We start from the raw sequence: 19,593 nt of genomic DNA on the forward strand, positions 1-19,593 counted from the left end.
GTTAAGGATACTGCTGGGCAATTAATGAGATGTGAATATGGTTTTTAGATAACAGGATTGCGTCAGTGTGGAGTTTTTGGGTTCTGTGATTGCACTGTAGTTACGTAAGAAACATCCTCGTTTTAGGAAATATACACTAACATATTTAGTAGTAAAGCACATATCTATGATTTGCCTTCAGACATTTCAGGAAAAATATATACACACATACCATAGTCACATACATGAACACAACAAGCAGAATGATTTAACAAACGTGAAATTTTAACATCTTGGAAAATGGGGTGCGATGTACAGAAATTATTTGTGCTATTTTTGTAAGTCTTTTATAGTCTGAAATTATTTTAATTTTTTTTTTTTATTCTTGAGAGAGAGAAAAACAGAGCACGAGTGGGGGAGGGGCAGAGAGAGAGGAAGAACCCGAATCCAAAGCTGGCTTCAGGCTCTGAGCCGTCAGCACAGAGCCTGATGCGGGGCTTGAACCCACAAACGGTGAGATCATGACCTGAGCCAAAGTCAGACACTTAACCACCTGAGCCACGCAGGCGCCCCTATAGTCTGAAATTATTTTAAAAATGAACCATTTTGTAAAACTTAAAGACTGGTGATTTTTTAAAGTGTTCAGCCATGCTTTAATTTTTTCTTAGGGCTGCATCAAATAACGGCACTTTTTAATCTTACGGTGTGATACTCGGTGAAATATGGCATATAGTATTTCATGGCACGTGTAGTATAAACAGGCTATTGGGAACTAGTTGTGTCTTGTGTCTAGTTTTGTGACCTTGGGGTGAGGTACTTAATTAACGTGTGAGGCTCCGTTTCCTCAGGTAGATAGGAGTGCGTGTACTGTGGGGTTGTAGGAAGTTGAAGTGAGCTAACATGTTTAAAAGCTAGCAGATGTCCTGGACTTAGTAAAAGTTCAGTAAATTGTGCTTGTTAAAATAACGTATTCATATAAAAGTGATATACCTAAAATGACAAATTTAACTCCGAGAAGCTGGGTATTTGCTACTGTGGTGCCTTCTACCTCAAAATAACATTCCAGAAGAGGAAGTCTTCTACTTACGGGGTCTGGAAGGGTCCACTGGGGGAAAGTCTGATGATTTCATGGCTTTTAATAAGCTACGCTGTCATTAAGGCCAGAAATAATGTGAATACGGGTTATGTGCCAGTTTCCGCGTTTCAGACCACAGTGTGCATAAGGTTATTCAGTATTTGAGCTGTTCTGATGCTGGATGGTTCAGGAAGGTAGATTTACGTCTCAGATGTGCTTCATAGAGATCTCCAAGTAAGACAACTAATCCTTAAAAGGACTTTAAGAATATACATCATGTGTCCGTGTGTTTTTTCGCCAGGAAAAGGAACCTCTCCGCGTAATACCACTTAAAGAGGTTCATAAAGTCCAGGAATGTAAGCAGAGGTAAGTAAGCACCCGCTGTCACTTAGTGCCTGCCGCAGCACTCTAGCACTCAGCAGGGCTTTAGTTTGGTTGGTGTGTACAGGTGATGTTTTCCTGGGTTATTTGTAGCATTACTTTTAACTCTTCCTAGTTGGGATATGCCAGGACTTACAAAATCCTCAAAGTATTGAGATATTTTTTTGTTTCATTTGAAAACTAAAAATTTTTAGGCTTATTAACGGAAAGGAAAAATTTTAACGTGAACAACTTCTATCATATTTGACAGATTGATGTATTAGTAATTTAAGTATTTTGAAGTTGCTGCAGAATAGAGCTTTATAAGAAAATATGGTAACTGTGCAGTGTTTCTTTGAGCAAACTGATTTATTCACAGTTGAAAACTTTGGATTTTAAACTTCTTTTATGAACCTCTTCTAAAAATATATGTAACATATAAAATATGTAAAATTAATGCAAAAATAAATTGGAAAAGATGATTTGGTTTTGCTAAATTACATCAACATTTTATCTCTGTTTTCTTATTGACATATATTTGGTACTAGATGAATGAGTGAAAGAAAAACTATCAAACAACTGCTATTTAAGTGCAATTGGACGTTTGTTTTTGTTAACAGTGACATAATGATGAGAGACAATCTCTTTGAAATTGTAACATCGTCTCGAACTTTCTATGTGCAGGTGAGAGTCTTCTTTGGAGATTATAGACCCTCCTAACAAGAGATTAATAATTTTAGAGGTGACATGAACAGAAATAAACTTACTACTGCTTATGAGGATAAGGAAAAATATGACAACTGTAATTCACAACTTAAAAAAATGTTATACATAAAATTATCGCTAGGTCATTATGTTCAGCAGATAGGGGTACTCTTGGCTATGAATTTGTAGAGTAGAATTAGGTAGTATTTATGGGAAGGGAAATGCTGTTTTAACGTAGATACTAACTTTCAATTTGGATTATTTTTGCACGTATTGTAGAATTTTGACTGCATCATTTTTGGTAATTTTAGAAATGGGACTGAAATACCCACAATAAAAGGAGACTGTAGATCTCACCAGTGGTAGATAGGCATCTTGTATTTAAGTTTAAAATACTCTTTTTAGTGTATTATTTAGATTGGAAGTTTTTCTTTTTTTTAAGGAACAGTTGTTTTGTTTTATAAAAGCTACATATAATTATTGCAGAAAACTTGGAAAATATAGAAAGATATGAAGGAAGGGGTAGTTTATAAAACACACAGAATCCCACATTCAGGAAACCATTCTTATTATAATGCCTTTTTAAAAGGCGTATATTTTTATAGCAAGTGGGGTCATACAAAGCACACGCAGTTATATTCTATTTAATATATTATAGTCACTTTTTTCCACATCATTAAAAATTCTGTGAAAACTTTTTAGAACTGCACCATGCTCTATTATATGGATGCTCCACAGTTAAACTCTTTCCCTGCTACTCTGTTCCTGATTATTTTTGTAGTTTTGTGTATTTACTATTATAAACAATGTGAGGATGAACATTTTTGTGCTTAACTTTGCCTGGATTTCTTCTATAGGTTAAGTTTCTAGATCAAGAATAACCGTCAGAACATAAAACCTTTTTAAACCCCCTCTTTTGCCAGATTGATTTCTAGATTTTTGCTTTACCTTTGCCTGCTCTGGGTTTTTCCTTTTAAAAGTCCTTATTAAAATCATTGGTTTGCAAGTATTCTTCTGTAGCTTAAAAGTTTTGAACAGAAGTAAAGGGAGGTATCTCTACACCCCTCTTAGGTTGTGTTTGGTTGGATTTAAAGTCATAATAAGGTTTTAATTCACGTTGGAAAGCAAGGTCCTGTCAAGGAATATGATACTTTGGAATATGACCACCAAAACTACTTTCAGTAGTTAGTGTAGTACTAGAAATGATCTCTAGAAAAATAATACGTAAACTTATGTCAAATGGCTTTTTAACTCCGCAGTTACATAAATACTCTTGTAGCAGAGTCAGACGATATAGCAGTAGATAGAGCAAAATGAGAAGCTTTGTCTTTGACTTCTTCCTCTCGTTTTCTCTCCAGAAGTATTCATATTGACTTTCTGATGTGTCTGATCTTAAAGCATCAAGTGCCCAACTTACGTCTCTGTAATAACTTACCCGGCAAAACCTGACTTAAAAAAGTGACTCTAAAAGCTTTTGGAAACCATTGCCTTGGGATGATTTTGTTGTTGACACTGTAATTTACCAACATGAATACGTTGGATTTGTAGATGTAGGAGCTGATTTGGGGGACGAATTGACTGAATGAGTCCTTTCTTTCCCTTAGGCTGATAGCCCTGAAGAGATGCACAGTTGGATTAAAGCAGTCTCTGGTGCCATTGTAGCACAGCGGGGACCTGGCCGATCAGCATCTTCTGTATGTTTCCTGTTCTCTGGGGTGATACTCCCTAGGGTCCCCCCCATCCTGTCGAGTTATTTTCCTTCCTCTCCCCCTAATCCTTCTGGTTTCTTTCTGTATTGAGATTTATTTGCATGTTGACTTTCGTACCAATTGGACTTGCAAAAAAATAATGCATTTCTAATTTAATGCTTCCTTGTAGTGTTATGTATATATAACTTTCTGTGCATTGTATTGTCTTAAATGCACAAGCAGGGCAACTAAAGAATGAACGTTTCCTTGCTTTGTTTTAGGAGTTCTTACTTGTCAGTAGGTCTGGATTTGTTGCAACTTGACAAATTCTCAGTACGGGATGTGGCCTAATCCTGTAAAGCGCCTTAAATTGTAGCATAACACAGTTTGGTGAAAGTCTCCATTTCTCCTCTACTGCCTCGAATTTCAGTTAAGGTGTTTTTGGCTTACTAGCACCATAAGGCCGTTGAATGGAGCAGCTGGAACCCGAAATACAACTTCGTGTTCTCCGTCACTATTTTCCGTTGCGTGTCCTCGTTCTCATTTTCTGGTAGAGTAATTTAGAAGCCCACTACTTTTCACTATCATAATTGTCTCTGTGATGATATGAGAGTAAAACTGAAATGTTAAACATTCTCAGAAATAACAAGAAAAATGTTTTTAATTTTTAGTTTATCATGTTCAGGTACATCATAGGATAAGATTGGCTGCAGGGCACTTTGGTCACTGCTTTCATCTGAAAACACAAATATTCTACTGAGGAATAGAAAAAAACATTTTAAGTGTCTTGAAATGTAGCACTTCTGTCCACAGAATGTAGTCTAACATGTAGCATGAAAGCCTTATATTACCTTTTACGGGTTCATTGTAAATGCCAGATATTCTGCGCTTTTGGTATTTTTCTGGTAGTTTCCTGGTAGTGATAAACTACAGATCGGTAAAAACAAATCCATGTTTCTCATTTCTTAAATGAGTCTCCTTATATCCTTTCTGGAATATCTTAGAAGTCACTTTCATACCTGTTAATTTTGTAACTGCCTGTGTTTTATGTGACCTTTTCAGCAGCCCAATATGAGACTCTCTGCAAAAACACTGTCTGTGGGGAAACAGGGAAACTTGGAGAAGGGCACTTGTGTTTCGTGCTTTGTGGTGGGGGCGAAGTGGACTCTCTAGCTGTAACTGTCGGCAGAACTTTCTCTTTTCCTCCCTCTCCTCAGTATAGGTTAACTCTAATCTTAGCTTTGCACTGTGTTCCAGATGCGGCAGGCCAGAAGGCTGTCGAATCCTTGTATACAGAGGTATACATCAAGAACTGGTGAATGCAGCACGTATGTGGGCTCTCACGCAAACGTGCCTTCTTACTAGAGGGCCCGGACTTACTCACTACTCACAACTGATCGTAGAAAGTTGAGTTAACCAAACTGCCTTTTGCAGTTATCGTAACTGACTTTGTCAACACTAACGCAAACTATTTCCCTCTGGTCATCCGGTTGGATACGTATATTTAAACAACAACGAGGAAAGATAAATCATGAAAGAGCAATAGAACCTTACTAATTGAACAAGTCGCATTAAGCTGTCCTAAAAATTAATTTACCGAATTGCCACAAGTTTCAACTTCTGTATTTTATGTATTTTGAGATTTTTGATGCTACACCACTGCACTGCACCCTTGTTCTAATAATCTATGCAAACTCATGCACGCTTATGCATTGGATAAACTCCACGTTACTGTAGTTTGCATGGCATTTTCAATCTCAGGTGAAATTTAGCCAGCTCGTGGGAATCTAGAGTGTTTTGTGAACTTGTAGCGCTTTGTTTTCAATGCCGCGAGTGTCATACATGAGCACAGCACACCGGGAGCTACATGGCAATGCATTTGGAACGGTCCTATTTAAGGATATCTTAAGTTAGAAGCGAGTGGGAATTAAGAGTCACAACTGACCGTTATTTCGCCACAGATTTAATGAATGATTAAATATGTACCCTTTGCTGCCATTAAAATCTCAAGCCATGAGAATCAAGGACGTGTTCAAAACCGAATAAATACAGTTAAGAGGAAGTGGAAAGGCGGCACAATTATCCGCTGCCGTGAAACTCAGGGCAGAAAAACGAAGGTTGGTCAGACTGCCAGACAGAATCGTAGGCTTGAAAAATAGTGAGTTCTGCTTATTAAAAAAATAGGGCCTTTCATTTTTATATCCTGCATTTTTATTTTTTATCTTTCTAAAATACGTGGGACGATCCCTAGTGTTGATCGAGAGACTAGAACACACTCTTACGTGACCCGACGCCACAGGGCCCTCTCACACACCCGCTCAGCCGCGGCTGCAGCGCCGCATTCCGGTGCAGGCCGACCGAGGCTTCGAGTGGCAGAGCTTTGGTGACAGAACTGGTTTCTTAGTGGAAATGGTTGTGGACTGTCCTTGCTTTAACCTCACTCCTAAAAATGCATTGCTTTGGGAAGGAACGTGCACACGTTTGCTGCATGGCTCATGCTTCTGCTCCGTGTGTGTGTGTGTTTTGTTTGTTTTTCAGAGAGTAAAGTCTCACGCTGAGTTACTAACTCCGTCGTTAATGTTTGACTGTGTCTGACGGCCTGTCCTCTTTCCAGGAGCATCCCAGCTGTCCTCCAGACCCCAAGCACGCTTTCCGCTCTGCCAGCGCCGCAGCCGCCGCCTCCCTTTGCACGGCCTCTCGCAGCAACTCTTTGGTCTCAAGCTTTACCGTGGAGAAGCGAGGATTTTACGAATCTCTTGCCAAGGTCAAGCCAGGGAACTTCAAGGTCCAGACTGTCTCTCCAAGAGAACCAGCTTCCAAAGTGACTGAACGCGCTCCGCTCAAACCTCCAAGTAAAACTGGCCCTCAGGATAAAGATTGTGACCCGGTGGACTTGGATGATGCAAGCCTTCCGGTCAGTGACGTGTAAGACGAAGCACGCGGCCCCCCCACCCCCACCCCCCTCCGCCTCCCCAGCCCCTGTTTCCTCTCACGAGGCTTCTAGCCAAAGATGATAAAGGGTGAAATGGTTTTTAATACATAGATTATACTGCCTCTTAGATGTACTCTTCATAAGCTGGTAAACCAAGGATCTCGGGAGTGGCCAAACGAAATGTAATTTCCTTAAAACAAAACAAAACAAAACAAAACACAATGAACGAACGAAAGAAAAAAACCTAAGTGTTTCAGTATCAACTGTCTGAAGTTTCGTGTGCTCTCGCTTGGGTGATGAAAATGTGTGCGTGGTATTTTTTTTCCTAGGGAATTTGACAATTTAAATGTTTCACCACGTAAAACATTAAAAATGCTTATTAATTATTTTGGTTGTTTTTAAAATGCTACTTTGACTTCCTGTTAGATGCTTGATATTTACACATTCTTACTGGTTAATATTATTGAATGAAATATGGTCAGACTAAGATAACTGAAATCATGATGTCTGTGGTGCTGTAAAATTTATACTACGACGTGAACAGTTTGGAAATGATCACCACTTTTGATGCTCTGGTTATCAAGGTGAGTAGCAAGTTTTGCCGCAGAGATTATCACCGGACCGTTTAGCGAGGGTTGGAGGTTGCCCGGGGGGGTTGGGGGCGGGGGAACTAATTCAGACAACTGTATCTTGGACATGTGTTTGAAAAAGCTTAGGACCTTAAGCAGTCATTGCTTTATGAAATGGTGAAAATGACTTGGTATGAAATTTCTGGGAGATCTGATTTTCTTATCAAGGTTTTATAAATAGTTCTTCTTTCTATATTTGGATCAGTGAAAGACTGTGAGTTTGTATGTGAAGACATAACTGCCCTTAGTCATGCCTCTCCTTTTTGTCACTAATCACATTCAAGTGCCTGTGTTTTCTCATCTTGCTTGAGAACGTTGTCAGATGAACGTGCTCAAAAGTCCTATGTGATTGGTTTTAAACATTGAGATAAAATTAATTGTCAGTAGCATAGTTTTTTGTGTTAAGTAAGATATCATCTTATGTTTGAGATGCCAGAATGCTTTTATTCCACTACCTGTGCAATATTCGTGTTTTAAAACACACATCTGAGTATACATTTAATCACGGGGACGTCATCAGTGTAAGCACCGCTCTGAGAAATCCTTAGTTTCAAGTGTTGACTAATAGACGAGTTTGAGGTATCGTCTTTATGGTTGATTCTTAAACGTTTGCTTTAAGAAAATAGTCTTGAATCTCACATGCTGCTGTTTTTATGATACTTTGCCATCTTACTGTGCTGTTTTGTTTTGGAATTCATACGTGTCACTGTTTCCCCTTTTCATTTTCTAAGATGACTCTTGTTTGAGAAAGAGAGGGAGAGATTTCCTGCTCCAGCAGTGGGGTCCAGAGTTTACTATTTATTGCATTGGAATGGTCATAGAATCAGTTTAAAAATCCAAATGCGTCAAGTGCGCCACTCAACTTTTTTCATTCATAAGCTAATATTTTGAAAAGGCACATTTCGATTGTTTCCTTTCTTGCAGCTATATTCGAAAATGGTAGAATGGAAAGGTTTTAAGTAGTTGTCACTTTTTCTGATGATGTGCCCATTTCAGTGGCTCTTTTGAAGGTTACTCTTTCATGAACATACCTAAGAAATCTTGTGTAGACAGTTTGCAATATTCAGGAGCCTAACGCTTTTTTCTTTGGTACAGCTTCTACGTGGCATGTTTATTTTAGCATATTTTGGTATTGGTAATTTGATATATTTCATAGTGGCAAAATATTAGCTCTATTTTGGGACTTTTTATAGAACTACCCCTCATATTCAGTAGCGTAGGAAAATGTTCTTGTGATTGTCAGGGTCTCCTAATATTTATCTCAATACTTTTATAATTCTATGAAAATTATTTAATTATTTTAAAACTTATACTTTTCTTGTAAATATGTCACATCTGAATTGTCAGAAAATTACTTTGAATACCTTAATATTTGCTGCATTTTTTTTTCTGTATATAGAGCACGTCTTCTTTCAGAATGAGAATATACACGTGCTTCCCAGTGTTTACTTTTACGTCTGCTACTTTATAATGTCAAACTGGTATGAACACTGTAATGATTTGAAAATAAACTTCATCTTCTAACTTACTTCTCGTTCGGTTTGGTTCAGTTTCTGATGTGAACAGGCAACCAGAACTAGTACAAAATCCGTTTGGTTAGTTGACTTGAATTTCCACGTTTAAGGACGGAGTAACTATTTGGTGGCCTTTGGAAGGCACAGCTGGAACGAAAGTTGCACGAGGAAAGATGATTGTTTTTGGGAAAAAGAGCCCGATTATTTTGCTCACCTCAAACAAAAGAAAAACACGTTCTCAAAAGCAGTACTAGGGGCGCCTGGGTGGCGCAGTCGGTTAAGCGTCCGACTTCAGCCAGGTCACGATCTCGCGGTCTGTGAGTTCGAGCCCCGCGTCAGGCTCTGGGCTGATGGCTCAGAGCCCGGAGCCTGTTTCCGATTCTGTGTCTCCCTCTCTCTCTGCCCCTCCCCCGTTCATGCTCTGTCTCTCTCTGTCCCAAAAATAAATAAACGTTGAAAAAAAAATTAAAAAAAAAAAAAAAAAGCAGTACTAGATATGTTGGCTTTAGAGCATAGTTTGAATCGTCCAGGCTGCTTTTGCAGCGCGTGGTTATGGGTTAGACTGGACCCGGCCTGAGCGAGGCTGGGTGCAGAGGGCATTTTGATCCCCAGACGGGCCGTTGACATGTACTCATGAAACTGCTTGTCGGGCGTTAAAGGCTGCTTTTTGCAGACCCGCTGTTGGTAACAAATCGTCCGCGTCTGCTCCTGCATCCAGCATCTAATAGCGATGGAATTGGAGAAAGTCTGTCTGTCTTAGTGATTCTTGTTAACTGGTGCAATTTAATTTTGTTTCCCTGAAAAGATTTTACATGTTTTTATTTTTAAAAAGCCCAAAATGAGAAAGTTCGAAACTTCGTGGCTTTCACAGAAAAAGAGATTCCTTTCTCAGCTTTTCTTTTACCCTAGCTGCTGTTCAGAAATCTTCAAGTCGTTCCCATACCTTTGTCAAAACGTTAACAGTTGGTGAGGCAGGAGATACTTGTATTAAAAAGTGCAGCGATAGAACAGCTTCATACCAGACTGGGTAAGAATCTTCCTGGTCTCTGGACGGGTTTGCCAGTCTACACAGGACATGATGAAAATACACGTAGTTAGAGGGCTTTGTATTTTCCATTTGCCACCTTCCATGTTATGCAGACCCAAAACTGATTGTTTTATATGTTGTTTATTTTTTAATGATTTATGAAAATTGTACTTTTTCAAATCTCATCTAAGACTTATTGAAAATATTACTGAATTGGGGTTAGCGTTTACAGTTTTGATTGGTAAAACCTTAGTATTCCGTTTTCATGACGTTTAAAGTGACAGGCCCTTACCGTGGTCTAGGGATGTGGGAACAGTGCCACCTTCTGGTTAGGTCATTGCTAAATTTAAAATAAAGTAATTTGTAGTCTGTTTGACTTTGTCTATTTCACTCATCATAGAAGTTAGAAAAGAAATGTAATTGCATAGGATAGTTTTGAAATTACAATTTAAGTTAACATTTGCAGAAGACCAATTAAACTTTCTATTTGGAGATAATTACAAATTCACCTGTAGTTGTTAAGGAATAATACAGAGTTCTTGGAAATCCTTTATTCAGTTTTCTCCAGTGATAACATATTGAAACACTATAGTAAATATTATAACCAGGATTTTGACCCAAATTCAGTCAAGATACAAAACACGGATCCCTTCTTAACTGCCGTTATAGTCACACTCGCCTCCCATTTTTCAGGTTTGGAAGTACACTTCGTCATATTAGATTTAAAGTCCAATTATTTTGGTGACAAGGTTTGGGCTCTTAACTAGTATGGTATTACTGCCTCCGTAGAAGTCTTGAAAACTATTCTTTGCTTAATTGTACTATCTCCAGATTATTAAATTAGTTGACTTTTCATTAAATCTATTTTTAACATTTCCCAGAACCATAGTATTTCAAATGTTAGAAATTGGAAAATAATACTTTCTTTATACATTTAAAGTTAACATTGGAGAACCAATAGTACATAAGTATCCTGATCGTAACCTTCTCGAGAGATGTTAAGCCCTGCCGTTTATATATATACTTAGTAAGATTACTAGAAGAAGGACTATTAAATAAAATAGTTTCCAGATGCCAAATTCTTGCATTGGGACTAGTTGTGGAGACTGGTGATAATCACTTGTAGGGTAGGAGTGAGGTGTTCTTCCGTGTGAAGGAGCTTTTGACCTTCTAGTGTAAGATCTTGGGTCAAATCGGTGTCTTCGGTGTATGATATGCCCACGACAGGGATCTCGGAAGATGACGAAGACCACCCACAAGGAATCTGCGGAAAGAGATATACGGTACGTGATCAAATCAAGCGTGGAAAACCACACGTGGAGAGACCGAGGTGGTCAGTGAGTGACTGAGCGGGTGACAGAAGCTTTGTGCCAGAGGGGCCCTCCAAAGGTCGCAGAAGAGGAGAAGGTACCCAGTGAGTAAAAACTAGGTGACACGATAATACATTTGCAGATGTTGATTTGGAATTTGAAGGGTCCAAAATGGTGCAAAAAGTTAAATCTTCTCTTAGAGGCTCGTTGCCTCTTTCTCCCTTTCAAACTACAATACTCGTACCAGTCACGCTAGTTTTCGTCAGCAGTGTGGTTGGCCCGGCGAGAGGTCGACGGGGAAGGAGTGGATGGGAAATGTGGAGAACTTTCCATGATTTAGAAGATTACCGTGTCAAAGCCCGTTTTGGCCTCTGCCTTTGCTGCCTTCGTAATGGGAACATCTATTGCCCGTGGAACCTTATTTACTGTTTCCAAATAGGGGCTGTTAGTCCCAGTGACCTGCGTTCCTTTGTGACTTTCACATACCTCACGTTCACTGTCTCAGTTCATGTCACTGCTCGTGTTGTCCTTTCTCCTCCCACTCTGGCCTGTCTAAAGAGAGTTGAGATTATTACTCTACAGAGTTGGTGCTATACTTAGGGTCCCCTCTGGACCCCTTTTGGGAGGGTGTATCTGACGACTTCCTCATTTCCTCTAGAAAATTGATGTGCTTAGGTTTTCTGTCTCTTCTAGAACCAGTTCTGTTAAATCCTATACCTTGAAAATTACCTCCCAAGTTTTCAAATGTATTTGCATGGAGTTGAGCAAAGTATGTGGTGCAAGAACTCCTTTTGTCTTCAACTCAAAATATATGAACAAATGTGAAGACGTTGTTTATGTGGCAGATGATGATATCCTCTGGATTTTACCTGGCACCGAGGTGATTACAAACACAAACGTGGACACCAAAATAAAGCGGTAGTATTCAGGTATAAGGAGGCCATGTAAGTCCAACTTACGAGTCTTTTAAAAATTAAAATTCAAATGTGAAATGCATTATTTCTCATAAAGCACCTGTGATCCCTGGAGAACAAGTCTGAGTTCCCCGTTTATGAAACACTCTTCTTGTGAAGCAGTGTTTAAACTTAGCTTAATTTCAGGGCCCTCCCACCTTCTCACATGTTGCTGCTGCTTTTTTTTGTTGTTTGTTTTTTAATGTTTATTTTTGAGAGAGACAGAGAGACCATGAGTAGAGGAGGGGCAGAGAGAGAGGGAGACACAGAATCCGAAGCAGGCTGCAGGCTCCGAGCTGACAGCACAGAGCCTGATGAGGGGCTCGAACCCATGAACCATGAGACCATGACCTGAGCTGAAGTTGGAAGCTTAGCCAGCTGAGCCCCCCAGGCGCCCCTCACACGTTGCTTCTTGTATATCCCATGTTCCAGTTCAACCGAACCATTCTTCGTTTCCTGGTTTCCCCACCTCTCTGCCTTAATTCTTGCTGCCTCTCATTGGACGCCACTGTCCCGGTCATCTTTGCCTTGTGACTCCACTCACCCTTCAGTTCTTGCTAAGATGCAGCTTTCTCCTTGAGGCATTACAATCACTTTCTCAACTTTCCCACAACATAAGCCAGGATGACCCCAAAATACCCGATTGCCTCTCCCTTCGTAAGCCAACATTCAACTCTGTTCATTGGAACTGGAATTCGATGTAAGCTTCTGCTCTCAAACTCTGGGCTGACTAAAGAGCTTTTCTCTCTCCCCTACAGTTCCTTTTAAAAACCAATGACTTCAAAATTTGGAAGAGATTAGAAAGTGGAAAGAGCCCAAATCGAGCTCTTTGTTGATTAGATTGGCCCAGAAGAGCAGTCAACGAGACAGGAAGCAAAATTCAGACATGCTGGTAGGCCTGGCAGTTCTATAAAAGCCCTTCACCAATGCAGCGGCTTCAACAGTTGCCCACAGCTGTTGGGAAGGTCACGGGCCCCTTTCACACACTTGCACGTTCAATTTTACATTTGAGTAGAAGCCGCCTGACACGCCCCAGACAGAAGAATAAAAGTAGAAAGCACCTGACAGTCCAGCGCTTGGTTCTGGGTGCACCTTCGTGCTCATTTACATGCGTACACGGGCACACTTAACGACTTTGGGACCATGTTCTACAGGCTTTTTTGTAGCCTTTTTTCCATGCCATAGGATATTGTGGACACCATCATCTGGCAATAAATATGGATCAACACTCCTACTTCTAGAGGCTTCAACCTTTGGTCTTGTGTGTTTCTATGCAAAAGTCTCTACCTGTTCTGTTACTGGACCTTTTGATTGTTTCCAACTATGCAATTCTTTAAAACAAATTGATTTTTAATGTTTATTTATTTTTGAGAGAGAGAGAGGAGAGCGTGATTGGGGGGAGGGGCAGAGAAAGAGGGAGACACAGAATCTGAAGCAGCCTCCGGGCTCTGAGCTGTCAGCACAGAGCCCGACACGGGGCTCGAGCTCACGGACCGCGAGATCATGACCTGAGCCGAAGTCATTTGCTCAACCCACTGAGCCATCCAGGTGCCCCCCCCCACCCCCGCAACTTTGCAATTCTAACAACACTGCAAGCTGCGTCTTTGCCTCCAGGGGCCGCGCGTCCCTCCACGCGGGTTTGTGGGTCTCGTGGCTGTGCGACCTTCACATCTCTCGATATGGCCAAACCACCTTGTAGGAAGGGCGCATTCGTTCCCGCTCCCGCCGATAGTGCATGAGAGTGCCCATCTCCTCGCATCCTGGACAGCACCGGGTTTCATCATTTTGGGGCATTCTGACTGGAAAAAAGGGTGTCTTGTTGAGATCTTAATTTATGCTCGCTTGAAAACCATTGGGAGTTCACTTTTTTAAATGGTAACTGACCACTTCCATTCGCCCTTTTTGTGGATGACTGTTTTTGTCCCTATCTATTTTTCTGAGTGCTGCTTGAATTTTTCCTGTTGCCAAGAATTCTGTGTGTCGGAACTACCAAAGTTCGTCCTCTATTCATCTTCTATATTTAAATATCCTTGTTTACCACTTGTCTTTCATTTACGTGCGTCTGTTTATGAGTGTCTTTTTCTTTATGGATTTTGCCTTTGCCGTCATGCCTGGAGAGTAATTTTCCACACACAGGAATATATATACCTCCGACATCTCTCAATACATTTATTGTAACTTTTTACTCCTCAAAGCTGATTCCATCTGGAGTTAATTCTGGCAAATAGTAATAAGGAAAGATCTGATAGCCTCCATCAACCGACCCCGGTGCAGACGCTCAGCAGTGTCTCCGTGCTTTTAGTTTAAATCTATTTCTTGGGGAGTTTTAAAAATCTGTTTCTTCCCACTGATTTGAAATACTACTTGTATCAGTGTCCTAGCCAGAGTGGGCTGTTATTAACAGAATGCCATAGACTCGGTGGCTTAGAAACAGCAGAAATTTATGTCTCACAGTTCTGGAAGCTGGAAGGCTCGGACTGAGGCACCAACAGGTTTGGTGTCTGATGAGGGTCCGCTTCCTGGGTAAGAGATGACTGTCTTGTCACTGGGTCCTCACATGGCGGAGGGGGCAAGGGAGCTCTCAGGGGTCTGTCTTACAAGGGTGACAACGGTGCCTTCATGACCTGTCACCTCCCAAAGGCCCTTCTCTCCTAGTACCATCACCTTGGGGGTTAGGTTTCAACACATTAATTGGAGGGGGCCACCCACCTTCAGTCTCTAGCACTCAGGCAGTAATTGTTTACATTGGAGTCCGTTTCTGAACTTTCTAGAACACGGATATGACTATTTCTCTGCCGGGAGCATACAGCATTAGTAATTGCAGCTTACAATACATTTTAATATCAAAGATGTTTTTCTGTTCTATTTTTGAACCTCCAAATCCTCATTTTTGACTTCCAAAAAAATCCCACTTTTTAAAAACCTGCAATTAGGTTAAATTTATAACATCGTCAGGGTGCTTGTTCCTGTGACAGCAGAGATGAAACTCCGGGTCTCTGCCGTGTTTGGTGGCTCTGGACAGGTGGTTCTCCTGACTCCCGGCTCTTCCTAGGAGCGTTTGCATTTGTGGGGAGGGGAGGTGCAGAGAAGACGCTGTGTGCCTGAAGGCAGTGGAGACTCTGGGTCCTCTGAACACAGCTGCGTTGTGGAGCTAGGAGTGACCAGAAGGACCACGGAGGCAGGGTGGGCATAGAGAAGGGTGTTCCCCCCATTTCTGTGGGATGTGGTGTGGACACAGGCCGGAAGGCTGACATCTCAGCCCTCCCATTGGTCACTCCAGGTCGGGGGTGGTGCTGGGACTGGCTTGTAAGTCAACTGCTGAATGTGGGGGAATTTTGTACGCTTGTTGTCACACACACCCATGATTAAGATTAGACTATCAAAACCTACCGTCAAATAAGTTACATCAGGGTAACTGGGTGGCTCAGTCGGTTAAGCGTCCGACTCTTGATTTGGGCTCAGGTCATGATCCAGAGACCATCCAGAGACCTCACCATGGTCTGGTGAGATCCAGCTCCGTGCCGGGCTCTGTGCTGAGTATGGAGCCTGCTTGGGATTCTCTCTCCCTCTCTCAATAAACATTTAAAAAATAAAAAATAAATAAGTTACATCCGGAAGAAAGGTACTAAGTGCAAGTCCTCACGTCCTAGTTATGTTACTGCACCTTATTATTATCTGTACCCTGGCAGTTATTCACGCTGTGTACCTGCAAGGCTGAAACACTACATAATGCTGTGCTCGGTGCCTCTCTCCCTGCTCTGAATTCAGTAACGCCACACTGGTAACCGGCCACAGTGGGAATGTTTTCCCTGGAAATTGGCAGGTGCTACAACGGAGGGCTTGACCTATTCTTCTGTTGATCGTCTAGGCGAGGGGTTGGCACCTCTTCTTGTCAAGGGCAAGATAGTAAATGTTTTAGGCTTTGCAGGCCATAGGCCTCTGTCACAACTACTCACTCTGCCATTGCACAGGGAAAGCAGCCACGGACGACACAGAATTGAGTCAGTCAGTGTTCCAATACAACTTTATTTGTGGAACTTGTGCCACTTGAATCTCATATAATTTTCTGGTGCCACAAAATACGATTCCTTTTGATTTTTTTCAGCCATTCAAGAATGTGAAAGCTATTGTTAGTTTTCAGGTTGTAGGAAACCAGGAGATGGACTGATTTGGCCTGCGGGCCAGTTTGCTAACCCCTGGTTGATAATTAAGAAAGCATTCTGGGGGCGCCTGGGTGGCTCAGTCGGTTGAGCGTCCGACTTCGGCTCAGGTCATGATCTCGGGGTTTGCGAGTTCGAGCCCCGCATCAGGCTCTGTGCTTACAGCTCAGAGCCTGGAGCCCGCTTCGGATTCTGTGTCTTCTCTCTCTGCCCCTCTCCTGCTCATGCTCTGTCTCCCTCTGCCTCTTAATAATAAATAAACGTTTAAAAAAAATTTTTTTTAAAAAGCATTCTGTGAAAACCAGTTGCCTATATGGAATTCACAATAAAGAGTATTGTATATTGTATTACTATTTGTAAATCATGTGCTATATATCTCTCAAATCAGTAAAATTTATAGTAAATCCCCCCCCCCCCAAAGAACTCGTGGTTAATATTGAATTGCCCTGAACATCTAGTGCTTGGCACCCTCGTTTTAGTCCAGATATTAATAGGATTGTCTCTGGTGTTTTATTATTGTATATGATGCTGGCTGTTGAGTTAAGGTATTCTTCATCATGTTAAAGAAGTTCCTTATTTTTTAGACACCAAAAAAAAAAAATCCTCTCAGGAATGGATATGGAATTTCATGAGATACTTTTTGGGATTTGGGATAATATGAAAAATTATATTAATACAATTCGGAATAACACAGCATTCTTGCATGCTTGTTCCATTCTTTAATGCAGTGCAGAATGATTTGCTTGTTTTTAGTGGCCCCATACCTGTACCCATAAGTAATATTGACTTGTATATTTTTTTCAGGGGGAGAAGGGGTGCTTTCTTTTAGAAGTGTTAGTATCGGTGTGTGTCTGCTTTGTAAAATGAATTGGGCAGTTTTTCATTTCTCCCCCCCCCCCCACCTTCTCTCTCAAAGAAAATGAGATTATCTGTTTACTTAAAGTTCCCAGGAATTCAACCATGAAACCTGTTGGCCTCAAGAATTTTTTCAGAGGTGATTTTTATTTGTTTGTTTTGACAGACATTTCATTTGCTCCGTAGATGCTGGCTTACTTAAGATTTTTAAAAATTCTGTCAAAAAAGCAATTTGTAATTTCTTTAAAAAATATTTTTCAGTGTTTATTGCCTTTTTAAAAATATTTTATTTTGAAGTAATCTCTACACCCAAAGTGGGGCTCGAACGTAGAACCCTGAGGTCAAGAGTTTCACACTCTACCAACTGAGCCAGCCAGGCGCCCCTGATTTGTGATTTCTGAGAAAATTTCTATTCCATCCCTGTTTCCCCTGTTTCCCTATAATCTCTTCTCCCAGTTCAAATACCAGATTGTTCACTCATTGGGTGAAGACCTTTGATACTTTCCCATTGTTCTTCAGACAATGAGTATCCCATGGTCTACAAAGACCCTTCATGGTCTAGTCCTAGCTTCTACTTCTCCTGCCTTGGGTAAGGTGTCAGCGCTATAGGAGGCATCGCATTCCCCTGCCTAGAGTAACGGGCAGCCCAGGAAGAGGAGCTAACAGATACATGCTGACAACTGCATTTCGTTCTGATTCTGGAAACCGTTCCGTTTCAGCCTTCAAGGGGCCTTAATTGTTCTGGAATGTTTGCTGACGTAATAGAGCTTGGCTCCTGACGGCTTCTTGTCCTTAGGCTTAAAGGTAGAGCAGGCATTAATAACTGTTACAAAACGTCTTTGGTTGTGCTCAGCCAGTTTTTTTCCATCAGAAGAAAGACTGTGCTTGATTAAACGCTATCATCCTTTCCCAAGGGTTTCCCGGGGACAAGACATTTTGCCGCCAACTCTGGAGCGTAAGAAAGAAGAGGGATGGGGCGCCCGGGGGGCTTGGTCAGTTGGGTGTCTTGACGCTTGACTTCGGCTCCGGTCACGATCTCACAGTTGGTGAGTTCGAGCCCTGAGTCAGGCTCATCGCTGATAGTGCAAAGCCTGCTTGGGATTCTCTCTCTCCCTCTCTCTACCCGCCCCTCCCCCATTTGTGTGAGAGCTTGTGCTCTCGCTCTCTCTCAAAATAAATAAATAAACATTAAAAAAAAGAAACATGAGGGAGGGAGACACACAGAAGTTACCCCTATTACATGGCAGACTGTCTCATGGAATGTACTAGGTTTCGCTGCTGCAGCAAATACCTCAGAGGCTTATAACCATACAGGCTTATTGACCTGCTGCGTGTCCACCACGGCTTGGCCACAGCTCTGCTCTTCACTGGGTGGCTCAGTCAGCGAAGCGTCTGACTTGAGTTCAGGGCATGATCTCGTGGTTCACGGGTTCGAGCCCCGCATCGGGCAACCTCTATCTGGAAAGTGGAGAAAGAGGGAAAATCACGGAAGAGGGAAAAGATACGCAGTCATGTAACCCCTCCTAAGACTTAAGCGACACATGCCATTAATGCCCGCGTTTCGTTGGTCAGAGAAAATGACACGATCCAGCCTGACGTCAAAAGGGCAGCGAAGTATGAGGTTGAGCCATATAAGATTGCCACTTTAGTAAGTCAAAAAATGACCAAATATCAGCAATGTTATTTGATTCGACCTGCTATAATCCTCCTATCGGGAGGGCAAGGAATATTTGAATCTACCCCGTAGATATACCAGCAAAGTTGCAAATAGTAAAAAAAAAATTGTCTTTTAAATTCAGATGAGGATATGCAAAGAATCAAAATTCAAAAATCCTGTATTCCACTTGAGTTGCACACATACAACCAACCCTTCCATGTCTCAATAAGGAACTTAAAATCTGCTGAGCCCTTGCAATGTGCCGGGTTCTATGAGAGATGGCAGGATAGAAGCATCTGTCCCCAGGGAGCTGACCTTCTGGCTTCTGCCCCGGCATCTAGCACGGATGATATGTAGATAGGAGGCAGGGGCATGGGGAGCTGTGGCAACTTGTGGTCCTTCTCTAAGCCCAGTGTTGTGGCCAAATTCATTTCTGTGCAGCCGCAGAACTCACGGTGGCTCCTTCAAGGGCAGCTGGAGAATCCCTAAGCTTGGCGCATGCCTCATCAGGTCAGGCCTACCAGGGTCTCCTCCTGCTGATTAACTCAAGGTTAGAATGATTACTTTTAACATCTGCAAAATCCCTCTGTCTTTGGCATTTTTTAAAAAGTTTATTTATTTAGGGAGAGAGAGACAGAGAGAGCATGAGCAGGAGAGGGGCAGAGAGAGAATCCCAAGCAGGTTCTGCACGTCAGCACAGAGCCCCACGTGAGGCTTGAACTCATGAACCACAAGATCATGACCTGAGC

At 41.6% G+C, this 19,593-nt stretch overlaps 1 protein-coding gene across 8 annotated transcripts in view; it reads left to right on the forward strand.

Annotated features, from left to right (window-relative positions):
• PLEKHA1 (pleckstrin homology domain containing A1) overlaps positions 1-8,896 on the forward strand; it is a 57,576-nt gene extending 48,680 nt beyond the window's left edge. For 2 of the 8 annotated variants that reach the window (XM_023241034.2, XM_045040779.1), the window contains 4 exons: positions 1,356-1,420; positions 2,035-2,098; positions 3,724-3,813; positions 6,422-8,896. In XM_023241034.2, the coding sequence (XP_023096802.1) occupies positions 1,356-1,420; positions 2,035-2,098; positions 3,724-3,813; positions 6,422-6,736 (534 nt within the window). In that variant the 3' untranslated portion in view covers positions 6,737-8,896. Of the gene's footprint in view, positions 1-1,355; positions 1,421-2,034; positions 2,099-3,723; positions 3,814-5,064; positions 5,188-6,421 lie in introns of those variants that run through there. The other 6 variants (XM_023241035.2, XM_023241036.2, XM_045040777.1 and 3 more) reach the window with 6 other exon arrangements.
• The last annotated feature ends 10,697 nt before the right edge of the window (positions 8,897-19,593 follow it).

This window comes from Felis catus, chromosome D2 (assembly GCF_018350175.1).
Source record: "Felis catus isolate Fca126 chromosome D2, F.catus_Fca126_mat1.0, whole genome shotgun sequence".
NCBI lineage: Eukaryota > Metazoa > Chordata > Mammalia > Carnivora > Felidae > Felis > Felis catus.